This window comes from Hetaerina americana, unplaced genomic scaffold (assembly GCF_022747635.1).
Source record: "Hetaerina americana unplaced genomic scaffold, ioHetAmer1.1.p SCAF_4, whole genome shotgun sequence".
Lineage (NCBI taxonomy): Eukaryota > Metazoa > Arthropoda > Insecta > Odonata > Calopterygidae > Hetaerina > Hetaerina americana.
The window spans coordinates 82,411,642-82,436,018 of NW_027286985.1; the positions used below are offsets into that span (position 1 = coordinate 82,411,642).

At 42.8% G+C, this 24,377-nt stretch overlaps 1 protein-coding gene across 3 annotated transcripts in view; it reads right to left on the minus strand.

The window, feature by feature from the left end:
• Positions 1-24,377, minus strand: part of LOC139692450 (uncharacterized) — a 94,673-nt gene that overhangs the window by 7,292 nt on the left and 63,004 nt on the right. For 2 of the 3 annotated variants that reach the window (XM_071590657.1, XM_071590658.1), the window contains exon 2: positions 1,950-2,472. In XM_071590657.1, coding sequence (XP_071446758.1) covers positions 1,950-2,318 — 369 coding nt within the window. In that variant the 5' untranslated portion in view covers positions 2,319-2,472. Of the gene's footprint in view, positions 1-1,949; positions 2,473-13,962; positions 14,193-24,377 lie in introns of those variants that run through there. The other variant, XM_071590656.1, reaches the window with a different exon arrangement.

The following is a 24,377-nucleotide window of genomic DNA, read 5'->3' on the forward strand; positions in this document are numbered from 1 at the left end:
AAGCAGTCACAGACATCACCAATAAATGTGTATTTATGTAGGTTTGCATGACAAAAACATTCTCAATATTAACTCCCATCCAAGAGATTCAAAACACACTCTCTTCATCATTAACTCTACCTAATTAAAAGATTATGATAGCACCTCAAGAATGTTGGATCTCTGTCACCTGCACGGGTTGAGTCTAACAATTAGATATATTCAGTACAGGCTCAGAGAATAGTAAGTGAGTGAGGAACTTGGGTTTCAACAGGAGCCACCTTCCTCACAAAATTTGGCACACAGTTAAATGAGAATAAATTTTTGCTTGTGCAACTGACCAATTCTAAAAAGCAAACGTGTGTTATACTGTTGTTACACCAATTACCTCAACTAACCCATACTATTTATCTGAAATTGTGACTGAAAACAGAAGTGTCCACACAATAATCTGTATCCTGTCATTAAAAGGCCTTGAGAATGCAAGCAGAATTGCCAAACTTGACCAAACAATCCAAGAACATAAAGAGACAAGTCTACCACTTACATTCAAAAGAGCTTTTTGAAAGACAGATTAGAGATTATCAGATTTTCACTCAGGTGCTACAGGAGTTTCTTCAATTCTAATATGTGCTCTTTGAAATATTAACACACCTTTTACACTTCACAAGAATTAATTAGTTATGCACCAAGTCAAAGCCACAGGCTAGGAGGATAAAACTCTCTTATCTCTTAGTAATATGAGGGATTCCATGATTAAAGCAATACAGTTATGACAATGGGTTTTTACAAGATATTGTGTGATTGCAAATAATGGAAAATTTATTGCTCCATTTAATGCATCTTTAATAAATAAACAAAATGACATTGCACTCCTGGATTAAAAATAACTTAACTGAAAAATGATAAAATTATGACAAAATGGAACATTATTAGTACCAAATTTTCTTCTATGTGCCAAAATATTTTTTAATAAGAGTGCCAAAGTACAAGCCACAGAGCACTGGAGATGCAAGCATTCTAAAGGATGAAGCAGATGATTTATGGGCCAACACAAGCACACACAGTGACTTAGATGCCACTCTGACTTTTCAGAAATCCCTGTGCACATGGAGAATTGGACACCTCTGCATTAAAAGGAAGTAAGTCAACCCTTGCACAAGAAGACCCTCCACATAACAAAGAGGAGACAAATCCACCAGAGAAGGAGAAAATCAGGCAAGCAAGAGAAAGACACCCTCAATGTGGATGGCTCAATATTTACCCCTGGCAACCAAACACTCGGGAGCTGCAGAGACAGCAAGGAGGGGGTGAGTGCAGCCGAATGATGGCTCCACGGCCTCTGATTGGTCCTCCATTTCGACTGGGGAGGAACACATACAAACACACAAGGGCCACAGAACAGAAATGCACCATGGTACATTGTACAGTACGTTGGGGCTCAGGGTGGGATAGGCATTTTAGCTTGGTGGATAGAATAAGGCGGGTGCAGTCAGATACAGCCACCCTTTGCTAAATGCCCAATATAAAATTTCGCATAGGTGTGTACAGGGTTAATGAGTAGGCACAACAATGAGCACTTTGTGTTACCACACAAAGTGAGGAGTAGTTGAAGATGCTAAAAGGATTTCCTTCCAACTGTCCCCCGATACGATGGAAATAGACAATATTTCACACCCTTTTAGGGCGTCCACAGGACCTCATGTCTCTAAAATATTAAAATACATGCTTTTGTACCTGTCGAGGGTCACATCAGCTTATCCTAGATGCGGTAGCTCTTGCAAGCTATGGCTATGAATACAAAATATTTTTGACGAGAGAATGATTAGCTCAATCGATTACGACTGGATATCTGGGTTGGTCAGCTCTGGGCACTGTGCAATGGATGATGTGATCTGCAGACGGGATTTGAATGGAGGCCACTCTCGGGGGAGGGGGTTCGAGAGAAGGGGCTGACACGTCACACTCACTTGGTTGGAGAGCGGGAAGAGGGACACTTCCCCGGCAGAGTCCTCGTCTTCGAGGAGCTCGTCCTCCTCGCCGTCCAGAACGATGGAGCCCCCGTTACCCACCACGCCGACACCCATCGATAACCCTCCCCCGCCGCCCCCGCCCCCTGCCCCCGGCATGTACGGGTGCTCCATGCGGAACCGCCTCCGGCCCTGGCGTGCCAGGATCCGGAGGCCGGGGGCGGCGGCGTGGTGCTGCTCGAGAGAGTGCGTGACCGCCGAGGTCAGCGGCGGCGGGGGTTGCAGGGCGGGAGGCGAGCACGGGGGCGTGGACGACGCGGCAGACGTCGTGGATTCTCCCATTCCCCACGCCGACAGCTGGAAAACCATCCCAGCGGGCTGCGGCACCACCGAGACACCACCTTTCCTCCGGGAACAACGCTGCACCTCTGCCTCCGCACCGCCCACCAATGATTCCCCCTTCCGGGTTTCCCTCCGTGACGAACCCGGCGGGATGGTGCAGCAGGTAGTGCTCTTGTCGCCTCTGTGGAGAAGGAGAGGAGGAAAATTATTGCCTTGGCTCGGAGGGGCGAGACTGACAACTCTCCTCTGACAAATCACGCCTTTTCGTTAAAAAAATTACTCATTGGAAAGATAGTAAAGGTAACATAAAATAAGGATACGCTCAATACTGGGGGCGTGGTAGTCCAGTGGGTAGGGCACTGGGCTGCTGACTGGAGGGTCTGAGTTCGATTCCAGGTGAAGTCTCTGGGCACCCCCAGTTTCACCAAAACTGAGATTTTACGGTTACCAGATCATTCGGAGATATCAGAGGAGGCCGGGGCCGGGTATAATACCTTGATGCATAAATTCCACATGCTGTATGGGGATTGAGATTAAGTTAACTCTACCCTCGCCTATAAAGCCAACCTTCGGGTTGATAACAGTGGTTTATCACTAATTTGGGTGCATCATTATGAAAACCTTCCTGGAAGCCATATTCTGAAAGTGTCAACTCTTTACTCGTATTTTACGGACAAACAAAAACTTTGCTCATATGCTAGGGGAGAATTTGGCTATTACCTCACCACACTTTTAAGTTACTCTCTGCCTAACTGACGTTAGCATTTATAATTCGACGATACATAAATTCAAATGACAGAGTAATTCGCAATAAACTTTTGTAAGTTATGCCCCTAAAAATTTGTGATGCATAAGCGAAAAATATAAAGGCAAAGATTTTTTATTTTTCTATTACAGAAAATAAAAACTTTACAATCCAAAAGATTTAATCAGATGCTATCAAGTATCTGACGTTTTGAAAAAAGTGTCCTGGATAAGCTAATTTTGACGCGCCCATCTTCGGCTGGCCCACAGCAGTAGAGGGGCGTCGAGGCGACTGGAAATAATTTTGTGCGGGTGACCGCCATGTTTGATGGAAAAAAATATATCGTGACATAATTCGTGCGCACTCGTTCCCGCGACCCACATTCACGCGTGTCTTTGTGTGCGAAGTGCTTCGCGTGAGACCACTCCCATTCGTGTTTTGGCGAGCGAATTCCATGGTGGACGGCCGGAGGGGGGGAATAAAAGAGGGAGAGACGAGATGAGTAGAAGAAGGGGTAGGTGGGGAGGCGTGCGTGATTGCGTACGCCTTCACTTCCGAGTTGGCATGGCAACAGTGTGGACGGGTTCCCCCTCCCTCCTCTCTCCCACTGCCACGCCGCAGTCCACAATCCTTGACTGTCAGCTGATCCTCAGAGAGCCCCGCCCCCTCCCGTGCCTCTCCTTCGTCCCCTCCAAAACACAGCTGCTGCGTGTATTCGATGCCCTCCCAGCTTGGTTTAAAAGCGAGACGGGAGAGGGACTGAACGGTAGTCTGAAGTCAGTAAGTCTATCCACGGCAAAACGTGAGGCACACAAGTGAGCTTCGTTCTCATTGCGATGTCTGAGGTGTTTAGGTCGGGGGCTTGGGCAGCCCGCGTTCCCTGGTAGGGAGTGAACATGTTAAAGTATCCCCCACGTGAATCAAAACTAACAGAATCCAATCAGGTAAGTTTCCTTTCTCGTCCATTAATTAATTTTTTTATCTCTCTTCGAAGTTACCGCTATTCTCAAAAGATATATAAAAGCGTCTTGTATGAGGCCCGTGATTTAACTCTTCTCCACAGACAGAATATTGAGCAGGAACACCTTTGAATAATAAATAAGGAACTCCAGTCTTCGCCGTGAGAATCCAACACACAATAGCCACGCCTATTTAAAGAAAGATATGAAATCCATTACGATGGCTTAACGGAATAAAATGCAGCAATTAAGACTACCAGACAGAGGCCATCAGGTTATTAGAGCCAGTCAGTAAGTGGGAACAATCTCTATGAGAGCGGGGAACTGGATAAGCATAAAAAGCTAGCAATTACGGAGATGAAAGACGAATTTTTTCGACACATAAATTGGGATAGACATCAGGAAAATCCGAGCGTTTACTTCTTCCTTCTGGCTTCCACTGATATTTCCTACTCACAGAGGGCGCGGCTCCACGTCACAAATAGCACTTGGATCGCAGGGATGGAGAAGTCACTCGCCTCAATTTGGGTCTGCGGCTTGGGGATGGATATACTTTCTTTCGCCTAGCCTGCGGACACTCGTGTGAGATCGGGAGGCCACGCGGCACGAAGGGACAGGGAGAGCACAGTTCTCCATCTGGAGGGTACGACAACAGCCCATACCCCTCGCTGCTGGGCGGAGAACCGGAATTTCAGTCAAAACCGGCTGTGGGGCGGTAACTATACGAGAATACAGGTGTAAGTAGAAACGTAACTACAGCATTATAGAGCGCATGGAGCGAAACCATCGACAATGAAAACTTACAACTCCGAGCGTGATTTCATTAGTAACTACATCTCCTGGATGTTCGTAGACTAATGGCCTGCATTTTTCGCAAATCTCCAAAGATATTTGTTCAGGCAGACAACCGAAATCGGCCATGCTTCAATTATCAAATCAATTGTACACTTAAGGGCAGTCACTTTTTCTGGGTTGTCATAACGCCGACGAACCGCGAAGATAACCGACAATTCACGTCGCGAAAAACAAATCGATCAGATCGTTAAAATTTTAAATATTACCAGGGGGTAATTGGGAAACACGTCCAATGATATAATGAACGAGTCAAGCGCCTTGGAGAAACGAGCACACCATCGAATAATACCAAGTATTTGGACATGGATTGACGAAGGTTTCGCTGGAATTTTTTTATTGATAGGGCTCGTTATGTTATCTGACGTTCAGCAGATCAACCACTCTTCGCTAACAACGGGAGGCATACAAATTTAATAACAGGCTATATTTGGCAAATACACTGACAGTAAATATTTCATAAGAGGGAGTCACGCTAGACTTGATCCGGTGCAGCGATATTTTCTGAAAGCACTAATAATGTGGCTCGTAGCACGTAAAGGTTAGGCACCAGTATTTTCGACAGGACACGAATACTTAACCTTCGAGTTATCTCGAGAGCCCATTAGACTGAAGCATGACGCAAATGACTCTCGATAAAGATGAACATGAAAAATGTACACCAATGATACTAATGGAATCTGAAAGCAAGACTGATTCAAAAGCAAGTTACACTACACACTTGGATAAATATGCGGTTTGTTGAACGAAAATATAAGTATTCATCTATAAGTTAAAATAAGAATAGCTAACACAAAGAAAGGCTATCCATTTGTTCTCATATCAGTTCACTCAAAACATTTCAATGGGACCGATTAAGCGAAATCAAAATAAATGGAAGCTGACATTGAGAGAAACTGCTTATAAAATAATGTACTACAATATACAGGTTTTACTTGAGTAAAACGCATCGCATAATTATGGCCCAAAATTCATTCAACTGATGATAATAGACAGATTGTTGTTATTTATAATTTACTTCATTCAGAATTACACAATGAAAAGGAAACTTGATACTTACTACGCTAACTGATGTGGTTTGCATTTCATTAATTTTAATCCATAGGAAAGGAAACCATTAATGTGATTGCACTTGAATTTTTAGAAGGAAATAGATCTGCGAACACGCTTTTGCCGAAGTGGCTGAAACACCTATATCCATGACAATAGTGAAAATAAACAGAAGGCAAAACTTTGATTAAGTCTTGTGCTGTTCATTGTTGCTATTGGCATAATTTGCAAATGGCTTCGCGGAAGATATCCTTTCCCACTTTTTTCTAATGGTTTGATTAATGGGACGATGGTAGGATTTTGTGGGGTGGAATTATACAGCTAGGAGAGTGAACTATCCATAACTAGTCATTCGGATTCAACGATGTGGTACGTGTTTAACTATTGTCATTATGGACCGGGAACCTTGGAACATGGACTAACTCACGAAGCCACCGTTGTGAGTTTGGAATAAAGGAAGGAAAACTGTTTCATGATCAGTGAAATGCAGAAATACCCTATAGATTACTGTGGTGATACTACGCAAGACAGTTTCGTACACACTTCCTGTAAACTATCCTTGATTTCGATCTACATTTATGCTAGATCGATTCGGACACTTGTGAGAACGCCGTCACGCTGGACAGAATTAAAGTCTCCTCACATTAGAGATTTTTCCCGAACTGTTTGGATTAAGAGTACGTTGGAGTCACGTTCATGTTTACATTATTTGAAAATGAGAGCACAGGCTGAATGAGTTCACTCATGACAAGGTTTACATGACGTCAAGTATTCTCCAAATCGCAAGATTCCTAATGCGCCTGAAAGAAATAACCGTCATAACACCTGACAAGGCGCGAATTACTCATTCGTGTATCCTGTAACCTTTACCGCGATGAATCGGCTCGCGATTCCGAAGTACTCAGTCAGCTGTTTAATTATCCTTACGTTTAATCCAGGTTGTGAATGTCACGAAGCAGCGAGTGTAATTCTTACTTCGTAGATTACTAAATCCATTTGGCTTGGAATATTCACACTGAAATAAATTCCAAAAATATCCCGAAGGTTCTCCGAGAACTAAGAGTATGAAGAAATCTTCTATTGATGGATGTATCTTAAAATAAATTAATTGAAACTTTTATTGCTTTGAGTTGAATGTAAGCTCGAATGCAAGCTACGTACCCACGGTCGATAGGTGACAAATACATACCCCTTCCGAAAAAGGAAACTCCACTCGCCCTCTTCTTCGCCCGAAATTAAATCAATGCGAAATGCAAGCTCGACTGCCCTTTTTCTGTTTACGTAGCCGTACATGTAAACTTCACCGTTTACTAAGAGGCCCTCAACGTTTACTCGTATTCCCGCTAACAAAGCATACCAGGACATATCATTCGACTTTCCCTGGATTATTCCGGCATCCAAGAGATACCGGTCACCCGCTTCCCCTACAGTTTTCCCATCAGGGCTTCGGAAAAACTGCAATCGTTTAGCAGCAGGACACTTTCAGAATCCATGAGTTTTTCCAAACAAATGATTCCCTATCCCTTCATCAAAATAAGGAAAGCCAAAGTGAAAATGCTCAAAGGGAAAAATAATAAAAGAAATGAGCGATGGAAGTTACGAGAGGGTTGAAGTTGGCCGTATGACGATAAAACCTAAGCTGGGAAGGCGAAAGAAAATGAACGCTGAGAAGACAATTGTCATTTTGTGAATAATTAGCAATAATTTCATCAGCAAGAAATTAAAATCATGTGATCCGCTCCAAAGGAATGAACTATAGGGGCAATAAAAACGCAAAATTAGCATACAATTATTTCCTGTTTAGAAGGACATCGCCTGCGATAACGAAAGAGAAATTGCTGCTTTTCACTAGTTTTTGAACTTCACCATAACCAATACCATGATAACGTCAGAAATATCTCCACCAATGAGTGAATTACAGCAACGATCGCTTCAGTAATCAGTTGGGTTTCGGTGGAATATTTAAGAGAATCATTGTTTTCTTAATACTTCCGCAAACTCAAAATTCCACTCGCATCGACGGCAGCAGCAAGTGATTACACAGCGCGGAGACAGATTCGCATACATTTAGTATTCTTTAGCACCCTGAAAGCCACCGCTATGGTGAATATACACCGGACTCATTAAAACCCGAATATTTTAAACCCTACCGCGAAAATAATTATATGAAAACATTATTGTTTCCACGAGAACCGAATGGCTACTAGAGAGCTCCTTGCTGCTTTTGATCGTTTTCAACGAGGTTGAACACATAAACTCAATTTGGTTGTTGGCTGATATGCGAACCGCATTAGGAGGCAGAGGAAAATCTTGCCATTACGCAGTTATTAAGACATAGCTAGTCCGCCTCAGCGGCTGACGATCAACGCAACAATGTTACATTGACAGCGTGCACAACGACCATGAATTCGGAGGCGCCGTCGTGGCGCCTATCTCCTGTACAACATTTCCCTCTTCACCAACAGAAGATACTTGCTTCCCACCGTTAGCAAGCGAGGCCCTCTGGCCAATCAAGGACTCCTCAGTCAACGCAAACGGATTGCTATAAGGTCGCCAAAAAAATGTCGCGACATTCGGGCGGAGAGAAATCCTCGAGATCAAGGTCGGCGACTCTGGGAAATCCTCGAATTTTAGGCTTCCCGGGGAAAATGCAATGCCGACTCTTCGGGCCCGAAATGTGGGGTGAAGCATCGAAAGACGAGGAGATATGGCTAGAGGGCATGGCTCAAAATTGCGCGTTATTGCTATCGCCAACCATTTGGTCATTTTTCTTCCTAGCATAGTTGGCCATTAAGCATCTTGCTAATAAGTTCCAACGTTTCCTGATATCGCCACGAATTACGTACGCATGGTAGTACGGTTTGATATCGTGAAATTTGAAGACGAATAATAAAATATTCGATATCCATCCCGTTTATAATGATGATGCGTACGACGAAAATACTCACAGCCTCTGGAGGAGTAGAATAGGTCCCGAGGGAGATGAGCGGAATTCATAGTATTTTTTTTTAATTTTGGACCCATGCCCTCCAAAAAAAATCCCAAAATGTGTGCAATCTGTGTCACTGGTCCATCGTAGCAATCCGTAGCCCGCTACACAGACGCCGCGAACCAAAAATTGCAAATATTTCCTTCATCTGCTTAAAATCTTTATACTATCCACAAATTGTACTTGAATGAAGCAAAGTCATGGACTTTGGTATTTTTTTCTGTAATGCTCATGTTTTTTTTAAAGAATAGGCTGCCAATCTTCTTATAATGTTGCCTCCTTACTAAAGATTGGCGACAATCATTGCCTCCGCTGTTCACTCTTCTAATTAGAGTAGGGACATTTAAAACGCCACTTGTCTCGGATGCTTTCATGCAGGAGAGGTCCCTTCTACCAGAGTCTCTTATTACATCTCTTTTGACCTTTATGATTTTATCTGGAGAAAGTGATATTTACAGTCTGAATTTGTTCTAAGTACGCGAAGTATATGACGCGGAATTTCCAGCTGTTTTTCCAATGAGCGGTCTTTGTATTCTTTATGATTAATAAGAGGTTTCGATATTTTACCATTTTATGAAAACTCTCTCATTTGTTCTTCCCTCTCCGCCCAGTAGCGAAAAAATGGGTATCGCCCACTCTTAGAGTGGACGATTCCCATTTCCCTTTCCTCGCGCGAATTTCAATGATCCCAACTGCCGGCAGGGAAGAGTCCTTCCTAAAAATCCCTCCAAGATCCCCAAATGATTCACTCGCCCTCGGATTTTTCTCCGTCGGTCCACTCGGCCACTTGGCGGAGTTGCAGAGGGGACGGGGGGCTGGGGGCGGGGGATGTCACAGCACCTCGGGAATTTTGGAAGCCATCCCGGACGGGAGGAGAGTGAGTGAAGGAGGCGAGGAGGGTGGAGGAGGAAGGGGAGGAGGAAGCCGGAGATGGTTAAAAGGAGGGGGTGTTGGAGGACAAGCCTTCCGTCCGTCTTCGAGCGACTCCTCCCTCCACCTTACGCGTCCACATCTCCTCACACGCTTTCTCCGTTTCTATGAATGGGATAGAAAGGAGAGGGGTTGGGGGACCTTGGTCTCGTGGCTTTGGCACCGACGGAGCTAACTGGAAGGAGATGTAATTCGGAAAAGAATCGCGGCGCCAAAATCGCGCCCTGAGGGATTCACTTTTAAAATCTGAGCCAACTCAGGCGGAGAGGAAGCACGTGTTTTATAGAGCGAGCCACGTAGTGGTAGAGTAGGGGTGTCCCGGCTACTTCTCAAGCCCTGTGCCCCGCGAAGATTGTTCAAACTGGGCACAGTCCAGCGCTAATGACTTCCAAAGTTGAAGAGTATAATTGCCTTCGCTCCCGCCGCAAACGTCGAAAATAATGAAAGCAGAAGTCATCAACATTGCGTGATATGTATGCATACGCATGCATGTATACACACACACACACTCGCCATCCGTTTTTCAGTAACGCAGATAATTAATTAAATCACACATGTTACTTAAAATTGTCAAATAAATTCGCTATCCGAAAGGACATCCGTGACTTGTGGGGCTGGAGATGTGAATCAAACCCTTTGCCACACTTTTGGAGAAAAAATCGCGAAAAGAGTAGTGTTTAACATATAAAACGGAACTTGTGACGAAATACGTCCCTAGAGAGGAATGTGATCAAGCGACTTGAAGTTTTATTGCACTAATGTGATCAACTCAAGCAGGTAGCACAAAGCTAACCATTATTCCGAGGTTGGCAGTAAACATCAATGCGCTAAATAACCAATTCCATGCACACAGACCTTTTTTGCCTTCGTAAACTTGCCGTCCATATATTTTTCTACCAACGAAACGCCAAAAAGTCGTTGCTGTCAGAAGAAAATACGCCGTTTAATCTACATTTAGGAAAAACGTGTCGTTAGGTGGCTTCTGTAATGCAAACAATTCCATGGAACCTTCTTTCGGTAGATGTTGTTACTCATACATTTGGTATGGTGCCAATTTAAAATACGGACTACTTCCTTCAACTGACCTCCGTCAGATGACAGATTGACTTGCACACATCAAGGACTAATGTTATGTTGTACCACAATTACGAGAGAATAGGGAACCACAAGCTGCGGATACAACGATAATTTAGCGCTTCGGTGAAATCAGCAAATTCCAAAGTTTATGACATTAAAAAAATATAAATGAGAGGGAAAAGCGTACTCAGGGTGCAGGAGGGGTTGTGCGAATATTCCTTACTTGACTACATGAAAAGATTCACTACTGTTGCTCATGCGTTTAAAGTTTGAGCATCAATTATATTCCTCTGGAGATGGTCTTCAGGCATTTCAGCTGTTTCCACTAATGATAAATTCCCCAACATATATGTATACGCTCAATAATGAGTTAAACTATGATCGCTCTAAGGTTTAATTTATTCTCATTTTAATCGCTGGGTTGGAACTAATTGGGGATAATCCATGACCAAATATTAATGGAAGACTTAAAATTACACGTAGAAGTTATTTCCCTCTCAGTAGGCACTTTCCTGAGCCCCTTCCCTCGAACCCCGCCACAGAAACCGCTCCTCGTCCGCCCGTCTATCCGGGAAAAAATAAGTAATACTATTTTGAGATAGACCTTGTGTAATAAGCATCGTGATATTACTTATTTCCAACGTTTACCAATGAGCATTATTTTACTTATCATTCATTCCTTTAAAAGATGTAAAAAAGAGAAGAGTCACGGGCGCCTTTACATTAAAATCATTAGAAGTGAATTAAGATATATTTTTCTTAATTTTCGCAAGTGACCGAAAAGTAATATTGTCGAAGGAGATGCCAATATGCCAGGGTCTATTTCAATTCTGAAAATTGAGGAAAATGATTCTCGGTAACTGGTTGGCACAATGGATGGCTGAGCTAATCCTTTTTGAAAGCGGCCCACAAATCTCCCATCATAACTCACAGGCAGAGTTAAATACATAACTCACCCCCTGGATCTGGGCTGACTGATTTATTGCCTCTGAAAAACTCGAATGTCAACTCGATGGCCACAAGATAACAATTATTCAAGTAGTTACGCTGGGCACCAAATGTCGATTATAATGTTGGAAGGTAACAGTTCCAACAGTATTTCTGGAGCGTTAAAATATCAAGATGAGTAAACCGATGTAATAGGAAACCTTCCCATAAAGAAGAGCTGACGAGATCATTCCTTTGAAGCACTCATTTCGGTGCATTTTGGGTATCGCTGCTTACGCCATGGTGTATTTTCTTCACCGCCAACAAAACACTGCCACGCAATACGGTAGCTCACTCAATTTGCATCACCATGAGAAGATATCAGTTGACCCGAGGGAATAATTTACACCGAATTATTTTGAAATAAATGGTGTGGATTCCGCTACGATACACTGGAAACGATTCTTAATTCACCTAGTAGGTTACAAGCCCCATAGATTCTCGATTTAGTGAACAAATAACCGGTGATGGTGTGATTCAGGCTCGGTACCCATGGATAGACACGACTAAATGGGAGTGCGAGTCCACAATGTGCATCCACCTGGCTTGCTCCAGAAGATTAAGAAGGGAAGGAAATTAAGCACTAGAAGTAGTGCGAATTTTCTTTCGACATTTCTAGAATATGAGTAAACATCGCAATGATTCCTAGTACTTCTTTGTTTAAGTACTAGGAATTACTACAATATTTACCCGTGTAACTATTAGACATGAAAAAGTGATGGTGTAATAAGTATATATGGAATAATACTATGTAATTTATAATATAATTAGTATATAATGGACGAAGTGGCATGATGGGGGAGGAGAGAGGGTTGCTGGGAGGAATCCAAAGGAGGCAGGGAAGGTGAAATCAAAGTGTTTTAATAGGGGATGGAATGTTGACAACGATATAGGAGGGAATGCTAGTCAGACGAAGTAAGGATGGGAAGAGGATAGGCAAGTTGGAAGTAATGAAGGGAGGAAGAAAGTATGCGAATTGAAGAGGGGCTTATTGTAGTGTCGGGCGTCAGGTTGTGTTTTGTGAGACGACACTAAGAAATGTAGCGATGCTCGGCCTATTTCCATGCAAAACTTACCTTAGAAGGATGACTACCAGTAATAATAATAATTGTATTAATTAGGAAAAGACAAATTCAACCATGGGGTATTTGAAGAAATTCATTCCTTGAGGTCCCCTGAGTACGTTTTAATGATTTTCACAATGATAACAGACTATGTTTGCGTTATCAGTTCTTCTATCTTGTTCAGTTTCTTCATTCAAGTTTCAAAATTTGCAATAAAAGTAAATTAAAGAAATGTGTGAACAACCAAATATTTCAAAAAAACATTATTATCCTAAGTCAATTCTCCTTGGATTTAATTTGATTATTTCGATGGTTATCTAATATTTCTTTTCGCGCTAGCTAAGCTGCTGGCGGGTAGTAGATGAGTACACATTTTCCACTAGTTTTAAATGGTTCTGTTGGTGAATACCCATTCAAGTTAATCCACTTGTTACAGATTGCCGTATAATGTGTTGTTAATGAAGCAATGGACAAAAATTAGCGACATGAATAATAATTATGCTGGACTTTTGAAACAAAATCAGAAAAATATTAAGATGACACTGAATTTACGAGTCTAAAAAAATTCAATCTTATAATTTGATATAAAGTATAGTTTCATTGTTTACTTGAAAACTGAAACTTCAAATGATTACGATTGCACCTAGTCCTTACAATTTCAGCGAATCCGTACGAAAATGATAGTTGAATTTTTGTAAGTGGGGTGGATTTAACGAGATAGCTACGAAGTTAAAGAAAAATTCTTTTAAAATAAGGCAAAATCCAAACAATGGGCAACCTTGGGCAATTGATTTTAAGGAAAGATAATACGATATCTTTGATCATTCCCAACTGCATTCTCATGCGGGACATTTAGAAAGACAGGGCTGAGTCGTTACACATATATTAAGCGATTAAGATAATGCACTCACGTTAATTGGTAGTTTAATATCAAATTTGATTAAGAGGGAAAGGAAATTGTGTTACTTATTACGAATATGAAGAATTTAATGCACTTCACCACGTTGAATTTCTTTACCTCGGGCACTCGAAGACGCAACCCATTGCGAAAAGACGTTACTAACGGAGGAGAAATCCGCCGACCGGCAACTTATCCACTCGGCACATTACCCGCGATCGCACATATGCGCGTTTCCCAAGATTCTTTTGTCCGAAGAGCGAAGGGCTGCGAACGCGACCGGGCACTAACCCACCGGAGGGCAGGTGTGACAGATTCTCCCTTACACACCGAATCGCGCTCCAAACCACCCGACACCTCCGACCCGCGTGGAAACGGGACTTGGACTGAAAACCCTGACTGGAGCCTGACGCTCCTCCTACTTCGTGGGGGGGGGGCACTCCCTCCTCCACCCTAAATTAAAAAGGCTGCCGCTGTCAAGCACCCTTCGGCACGAGTTGACGTCACGGCCGCGCACTCCGCAAACGTCAACCGTGACAATTCACGGGACCACTGGCAAAAGATTCACGGAAACCACGGCGATGAGACCACGTGACGGCGTGGTCGACCCAGCCCCATCCTAAGTATCGTAATGCCTTTCAGTTGCCCTCATCCATCGCCCGGACACACGAAAATACGCCTCCTCTGGATGAGTGGTCAACTAAGTGTTGGCCGTGCGAGTGCTCCTCATGTCTCGTCCCCAAACGGTTGCGAAGGGAGGCTGAGGGGGGGAGGGGGCTGGGGAAGGGTATGGGAAGGGAGGAGCAACGTGGGATGGACGGTCCCAGAGAGAAAGGGAGCGTGTGCGTTGGGATCAAAAACGAAATTTTCTGGACCCAATTCAAAGCAGTCACACCTTCACGTGTTGTGATCCCATTGGTCTACGAAGGGGAATTGCGTGGTCCAATTAAAGCCCATCCCGTGTCTTCTCCCTGACAGGCCCCTAATGCCGACTAAAAAGGGACGGATAAAGGAGGGGGTGGGCGAACAAAGCGGATTTATAGATGACGCCACTGTGAGCCGAAGGTGAAAGCGAGGAATAACAACACCGGCCCGGGACACCGCCTTAAGAGGGACACCCTCCCCCATCTATAAGCCAACTGTTGTCTTCTGGCACCCAGGAAAAATTATTTACCCCCCTCCAATTTCTGGTAATTGCAAATACGATTTCCAAGCGAAACACCCGAATACTCGCGAAGGTTCCATCGGCCAAGGGAAAACTTAATCAAGAAAGATTGCACGTGTCCAACTAAACTAATTTCCTGAGGTTAATCAAATTACTTTCAAGTAGCATAAGTTATTATCTACTCTAGAAATGAAAATAAATACTTCCGAATTCTCCAAATTGAGGATTAAATTCCATAGGAAACCCTTGAGAGAGTGATAAATATCTATTAAAATCTAGATAATTTGAGGCAGCAATCTAGGAAAGAATGGAAATTTACTTTTTCATTTTATTATTTCAATTACTCATCAGGTGAAATTAAATCATTCGAAGAAACAATCGAACTAATTATATGCTGCCGTCATTACTGCCTCCAGTCACTGCATAGCAGCAATTTGGGGAGGCTTGTATGAAGAGTCGACGTGAACCTTTTAAATTACCCTTCCACAGGGATGAAGGTTTTCCGGGTACCATATCTTTCTGGGAAACCACAGCATAACCATAGCGGCACAGGGAAAGGAACTGCCCCCCCCTACCCTGATGTGTGAATTTCACACACCGTATAGGGCTTAGTACTGGGTGAACTCTACCATCACCTACCAAACCGACCTTCAGTTTAAATATAAATAGTTCTTGGTTGGATAAACTAAATTCCAGGGATTAGTTATTAATTCTCCATGAGAATTTGATCAATTATTCTGAAAGCAAAACATACAGTGAAAATATCAGTTTTCAATTAAAAGTAGGAGACGCAATAAAGATTCCACCTATATATTACTTATAAGTATGGCCAATATAATTTATTGACTGTACTAATTTACACGACCATTGAGTAATGCACCCCTTTGAAATCCAATTCGCCAAAAAGGTACAGATTCTCCAGAAGTTTAAGAGAGATTTTTAGGGTTTTTCCCAAAAGAAAAAAAAATGTTTCGGAATCTCTGTGCGTAAGGCGCACCTTAGAGAATCGGACGTGGCCATACACGGCGATTCGACGGTTAATCCTGGAAGACCAACAAGCGTGAGAAAACGAGGATGGGAATTGAAGTTAATTGAAGCTATAACTGATCACTCCGTGCGCCTCGACCCTTCCGTTTACGTGTGCAGATGACGTCACAATTCCCACGCCGCGCTCGCAACAAGGGCGAGAGGGAAATTCGAAGGGCGGAGGAGGATAGGCCGCGCGTGACGCGGCCAATGGGTGTTTAGGACTAATCGCGGGGCCTCTGACGTCATGCGGGATCTCCTCATCGCGCATCGCCGTGAATTCCCACGATTAGTGCATGAAGATTGGGATGCGGGGAATCCTCGAAAGGGACAATCACTCGACACCACCCCCTATTCACCCTCCTCATGAGTGGAACGAGAATAATGTATGGAATCGGCCGAGGTCATATGAATGACGCGCATTCCCAGAAATATGCAGCTGGAATCCAAAATTGGGCCGTTTCCAAAAATACTATACACCTGGGTTCTGTGAAGTACAAAATTAAGAACAGGTTATGGTATTTGATATGAAGATGAGATGTGAATCCTTTTATTTCGTACGAGTCTAATTAAATATGTAGTTACACAGCAAAAATTGCTCAACCTCACTAATTTACCTATTTATACCAACCCATGACAAGAGAGTTTCCATTATAATTTAAAGCCATATCCAAATTTGCTGAAATTAGGTGAATGAATGCTTCAGTCGGCGGAAGGACGCCATCTTTCAGAGTGCTGTTAAATATTCAAATAGTCGACTACTTCAGGAATATATTATCGGCACATATGAGAGATTAACGTGCCCATCAATTTTTTACATTTCCAGATTAGTAAATTTTGATTCGCATTCATTGATATTTATCCGATAGTAATCCTCACCATGGACTAGGCTTTGCGTTTTCGAACTGCTACGGGGAATACCACCATTCCGATGTGAAAGGCGGGAACATAGAGGTGGACACAAAATTTAACCGCCAAATGTGACTATCAGCATTGGTTTTTATGATATTAGACTCCAGAAAACAGCAACTGTTAACATATTAAATCATCATCCAAATAAACTTTCCCTTTAATTATTTGGGAGAAATTTTAGGAAAGTGCTTTCAGAGTAAGTGGATAATTCGAAAAATATCAAATATGTAGGGCAAACGGTTACCGGTAGAACTACGTTATCTACAAGGGTGTTACGTTCTTCTCTTGATTTTAACTTTTCTACTAGCAATTTTGATCGATGCCTTGCTAAAATTACAAGCGTTTCTAATACCATTTTGTTCCCGTTTTTATCGAATAATTCAGCTTTTTTACGTGATAATTTGGTCCTCTCAAGATCTTATTTCCACAGTCTTTTAAACGTCGGTGAAAGTGGTAGTCCAGTGGTTAGAGTGCTGGACAACCGACCGGAGGGTCTATGTTCGATGCTGGGCGACGCCTCTCGGACCTCTCAGTTTCAACCAAGTGGATTATTTTCCGAGACCCGAACTTCCTGGGAAACTGTATGAGACACAGGGAAAGGAACTGTCCCCCCTCCCCTGAGGTCATACGCCGCCGGGCTTATTACAAGGTGAGCTCCACCCTCACCTACCAAACCGACCTTGGAATGGTTTTCTTTAAAATCTGAACGTTTTACAGCACATGGTTTCACTAACTACACATGCATTTCTTCGCAATAATCACCATTTCGGGCCTGCAAAAACAACATATATCCCAGACGAAGCATATACCCGTCGCTATTATCAATGAACATACATTGATCGACTGCAGAATTTGGCACTTCAAGTTTTTTTCAATTGCTCAACCTCTCAGCAAAAGTTTACCCTGTCTAACTCTTTCTCACGGTTCCTGATATCTACCATGCAGAGCCAAAGAGGCGGACGCACTGAGGGGGAAAATCTGGGCACACCGACAAACCGATGCCATAAAGTTTCCCTATGAACCATAATGAAATACAGAGGAAAAAAAATCTGAACCACGCCGACTTATGGCGTCACTCGCAATGAAGCTCAATCCCAAATAAAATCGCTCTTCCCGTTCCATTTCTGCCTCAAACGAGTTGATTGGCTACGGCGGACAGAGTGGTGACGACATAGCGGAAGCGGAGATAACGATAATCACCCTACCCTCTCCTTTCTCAGAAAAGATCATCGAGCGCGTTTACTGAAAAAGAGGAAATAAATAATTTGCCATGCCCATCGCTCCGAGCGAGTCACGCTCTCGTCTCGGCGGGCTTTGCTTCATTAAGAAAGGTGGGGAAACAGCGCGAGAAAGCGCAGACCAAGGGATTCTCCTTCTCCCAATACTCCATTCCCGATTATGTATGCGATAGCATCCTCCAAAAAAATCAACACCAAGCACTCCGAACCCCATCCCGTGTAGCCTGGTTACGATCTAAGGACCAATGCCAACACCGGTAGATACGAGATCATGATGGCAGGGGGTGATTAAACACAAGACTACTTTGGAACCAAAATACTTTTTCCTTCTACTGCGGTCGGACAGCATTATTCTGATCGATTGATCTTTTACTTAATATCCCAAACTGATTTTGGCCATCGAGGTCCTAAATTCTTAAGACTAATTTTCCAAGAGCTTTCCAGCGTGAGAAAATGAATTTAGAAAATTATGGACAATGACCAAACAACTCGGGATAAGACAAAAATACTCTGATTCACTTTATTATCTTGGCAAAAACTTATTCTCTTTTCCGTTCAATAGCATTTGCCAACTCTACATAATGAGACTCCCGACATATTAACAATCTTACCATTTGTGTTACTATCAGTTGACATTCATCATCAGGAAAAAACTATATTTTTAAAATATTAAGATTAAATATTAACATTAAATATAGACAATTTGGAGCGGCGACACCTTAAGGTGAGCTCAACCACAAAGAGTCAAACTCATTCCGGGGGATGAGTAGGAGGAGAAATTTGGGGATCGAGATGGTTGCGGTGGCTAACGTACTGGCTTCCCACCGAGAGGGCCCGGGTTAAAATTCTGGAGGCGATATATTTTTCAGTGGTATCCCGATCTCTACTTGAGGTGTTTTGTAAAGAAGAGCACTTTGAGTGAGTACGACGTCCGTCGGATGGGACGTTAAACTGCGGACCCCTTGGCGCCTTTCGAAAAGAGTAGGTTAATGCCGACGCCGGGATTCTCTCCTCCCTTCATCCTTTCCCTTCCATCCCTAATGGCGCCAAGGACCTAAGCTGCCGGTCGCCTACCCTAAAACTACTACTTGCAGAAATTTAGCATCAAACCAAATATTGATAAGGAATATCTCTTACAAGTAATTACCGATGGAAGTTAGTGCATAACGCGCATATGACACTATCGTATATGTAGATAAGTAATGAGCAAGACACGCCAGGTGCTTATAAAAAATTACGATGCTAGCAAGGAACGCGCCAAAACAAATGTCCGCGTGATTAGGTAGCTTTAGACAATTTGACAATGCAGTGAGGCACATATGTTAATAGAAAATTGATATAACCTTGCAACAATTTCAGAGTGTAAAAATCCTTGGCCTAGACCGGAATGATTCTTACACTCTAAAATTGTTGCATTGAAATGCATATTAGCGGATGACTCTGTAAAAAGTTACTGTTGCGGAATCTCCCGCAGTTTCTTGGAATTTGATAAAACCCTGTTCGCAGCTAAAAAACAATTTAATTCTTAATATCTTAAAGATAATGGGAGATCAGACCTTTCCCTCTCTATTATTAGGAAACCTAAGTGCTAGTGTCCATTTCGGAGAAAAAAGACGGTGACATCAGACGTAAAAGAAACAGGGCTCTTATGAACTTCTTCGAGGCAGTAAACTGCGCCTTAATTGCCGGAAAATACGGTGACATTCGTGATAGTGGGTACCGAATATACCGGGGACAACGAGGCCTTCCGCGGAGTGAGCATACCTCTCTTCCCGGGAAGAAGGGGGGCACCACGGCGACCTGCCGTCTCGTGGTGGCCAACGGTACACGGAGGGAGGGTGATAGGGCTCAGCGGAGGGGATCGGATGGGGAGGAGGAAGAAGGAAAAGGGGGGGAGAGAGAGAGTGAATGAAGGAGCAAGTGTCTGCCGAGGGGAAAGCAGGACGTCGGGGAGGGAGTGTTGCCCCTCGGGGCTGTGGGGAGTTTCCGCTCTAAAGTGCCCAGCCAGGCTGTCGGCTACCAACTCGCTCCGTCTCTCTCTCTCCCTTTCTTTCTTCCTATGCAATACTCTTCCCTCGGACGTGGAGAGAGCTCAATTTTGTCGTTTGAAAGGCATCCATCCATTCATCCATTTGCTCAGCGCGAAATATCATTTTTAGGGTGCCTACCGTGCAGCTACCAAATGTTAGAGTTTACTAAATGAACACAAGATTAAAATATTAAGGTACATTTCATAAAAAAACCATGTGTGGGGCGTGGAAAACCTATGTGGAGTTCAGAAAACTGGACACTCCTCGGAAAAGAGCGAGAAAATTGGAGATTTTGAAATACGGTGTTGACGCCATGAGCTAAAAATACCTTCTGTTAGTACTCAGGGAATAGCGAATACGTATGTAGATGAAGTAAGCAATGAAGGAGTTATGGAGAGAACGAGGGAAAAGTACCAGCTGAAAAAAAATACATGAAATGGAAGAAAAAGTCTAGTAGGGCACCTAATAAGGCATTCAGATTGATAATTAAATTCGATTGAGGGAAGAATGAAAAACAACCGAAAAGAGCAAGACATTAAAATGAAATGAATGGATATAACAAAGTCGTTACTACGCGGGCGAGAAAGTACTGCACCAGGAGGAGACAGCGGACTTAGACTGTGCAAGGGGTCCTGAACGGAACGAAATGAGGGGATATTTAGGACATTGAAAATCGCCGATTATACAGTTAGTCTAAGTCGTGGTTGCCAGCCAATCAGCGTGCTGGCCATAAAACGTACTACTTGTAAACGAATATATGGCGTGCTGGGAAAAGCTTGTTGATTGGCTATGAGCTACGCCCCCTCACCAGACTTGTGGGAAGGCAGCTGGCGGGCTGGAACCGAATGAAATATGCTTTCACCCAGAAACTCCCGAACCGGATTTCATTTGCGGTCTATGAAAGAAGAATTATTCAACATTTGTTACAAAAGGTGCTCCTCATAAGATTAAGGCCTATTGCCTTAGACCCGGTCTTAGACGGTCCCTGTGAAATAAAGCACATCCATCCATAAGGACTATGGAGAAATGATACACGCATCCTTTCCCCTCCTCTTGGCCTACTTTATGTCTCCTTCATTTGCCCTCTTCTCTTAGTCAACTCACTTTTTCCATTTTCCTCTTAACTCTGCGACTACTCTCTTTCCTAAAAGCCCAAGTTAAGAGGAATGATCTAGGCATCGGCACATAACATAGGATAGATAGAACGGGGAACCTAACAAAAGGTTACAGATTAAATATAAGGAAAACGACAAGGTACTAGTTTATGGTTGAAGAGATGGCAATACAAACACGAATTCGGGTAAATAAAAGATAGAAGGTGAAAAGTTTTATCATTTCGAAACTCAAACTTAGAAAGATAGCACATGTAAATAATGACGGCTTCGCGCTAGGAGAAAAATGATCTCGTACCAAAAAGTGCTTGTTTTATACGTTTGAAAAATTCCACCTAGCATTCAATGCATGCGGATAATTTAGAACTCAATGGAAATAATATGGTTGTATAATGGGTGTATATGGGTGGAAATAATGGTTGTAATAAGCAGAGAAAAGAAAATTGCATGGTGAATGAAAGTAGAAGAATTGTACGCGGAGTTAAATGACCGTTAGACTAATTTTCCTCGAAGATATGAGCATTTTGGAGAGAAAGGAAAAAATGTGCGAAAAATCAAAAATACTTGAAAAATAGAAAACTTATTATTACATATATTTTGTAACGTGGCGGCTGGCTGAAAGCATGACAAAATATGGACATTTAAAGAACATTATATTTTTTAGTATTATAAGTATTTTTTCAGTGGCAAAGAAACAATAAGGAAATGTATGAGATGAATGAAACGAAATGGTTGAGGGTGGAAGCAAAGAATTGTGGGCATATGCGGAGGAGAACAGAGTGGCATCAATCCAAGGGTTGTCGATCACTGTCGATGGTGACGGATACCCAATATGCTAACTCATGGACGAAACACGTATAAACGTCGGATAGTGAAACTATTTGAGCTATTAAAAGTAAACTTGTTGGAATGAACTATCTTCGATCAGATGCATTTTTCGTTAGCTCCTCTATGCTTTAGTCGACGCTTAATTTAGACAAGATATCGTCAAACGCGAATGCTGCCGCAGGAGGTAAATGGGTATTTTACTTCAGGGTACATTCTTGCGCCAATCAGTATTTTAACAAGGCTCACGTCATCCTGTTTTAAGATGACTGTGTTTGCCCAACATTTGATCATTTTTATTCTATCACCTTAAACAGGCGTTGATAAAATTTTTCACACTAATTACCTTCATTTTGGTTAAATACTCAAGCGTCATGAATGTTAAGAGCATATTGTTATCTTCATAAGGGTCCGTAGGCTAAAGCATCAATTGTGCAAATTTCAAGAGACATTTAACCATAAAGCCACAAAATATGTTGATTATATGCAATAGATTGCGATTCGTTTACCATTATGAGTCAACGAACAATACCTTTATTTATGCAATCCTCATTATTATACAGATAGCGTTCTTGACAAAGTAACCTTTTTATTTATTAGTCTACATAAATGTATAATGTAATAAATGGGCACATAAAATATCCCATTCAAAAATAAATTAACCCTCAAATTCATGTCTATAAGATGAGCCACACTGATTTTGAAATATGAGCCCGCGAGTCATTACCGCTTGCATTGTCGCACATGCAACACAATGGTAATTATCTAGCTTTGCACGAATCTGCATCCAATCAATCGCGGCGTGGTTGGAACAATAAAACATAGCAAAATAACCAGGTGCATCTACATCGCAAATCATACGCTTTTTCCGCTGTTACCATGCCGCCGACGGGCGCACCCCGGAACGTCCCAATCATCGTCCCTCCGCCCGCACGGACTGCAGGCGAGAGAGACGAGAGGGGAGGAGTGGGGAATGGCGGGCTGATCCCGGTCTACAGACAGACAAGCGGTTGGGGCAAAAGGAAAGGAAAAAGAAGGGAGCACACGCTAGGCCCGAGCAAGCAGGTGCAAACCAGGCGACAACGAGGGAGGGAGGGGGGGCGATCTCTTCTGACGAAAACTGCTCCGGTGGTGGTCTCTGGGCGACTGCTCAGGACGAATGCTAGCGGTGACGAGGAATGAGTCTCACTGCCGCCAGGAGAGCAACACTGTTCCGAAAGTCGCGGATCCATTCATTAAGAAGGTTGGATCATGACTGCACGAGTAAATACGTCACTTTAGTTCCTGTTTTCATGACTAATGATGAAATTAATGCATTTCGCAAGCACGTATGAGTGAATTAGCAATATTTAAGTTCTTATTATTTCTTGAAACGTTATCTAAGGCTTATTTCGGACTAGTTCTGAGGAACCAACTTTTGAAACTACGCGATTCCGGTTGTTTTTTTCCCACAAATCAATTAATGCAATTCCATGGAAGGCGGATATATGCTGTGAACAATTTCACATAATAACATAATTGAGCATAACATATGAGTTTTTAGTGAGGACGACACGTATTTCTGAGCCATTGATCCATAATTATTCCACTGATAATCTTCCATTGCCGTTAGACCATTTATAAAATTTTTTCGACGCCAATTTCTCTGAAAACTAATAAGACGAGACCCTGTTTTATCACAAATTAATGGAGCACAGAATACAAATTTTGAAAATGTTATCAAAATGACCTCTCATCTCGATGCCTCATCAAAACTTGAGTAATCGTAGTACCTTGGGCTCATTTCATCGAACTACCCGCTCGTTTCCCCCCTGCCATACACCCTAGCGTTGGGTTGCAGGTTACATAAATAAATCAAACTATGGACGAAAGATAGGGAACATCGCCCACAACGCGAAACCTGTAATTTACAACCGACTAACCTCAGTATGCACGCCAAATAACAGAACTGCCACCACTAAGACCGAGTAGGTGCCTACGTGACTTCTATATGAAGGGAAAAAACCAGTCATGGGGGAATGCAATGCAGGAGAAAACCACAGGCGACTTAAGTTCTAAGGGTGGGGAAGGGATGAGGAAGACGCTCTAGCCGCGTGTCCTGTCATCGCCGACTGGGTTCGTTAGGCAATCTGAATAAAATAATATCGCACCGTATGATCGAGGAATTAAACTAGAGCAATTGGAATCCTTCATCTACCTGAACAGCAATATAAATTGGGAGGATAGA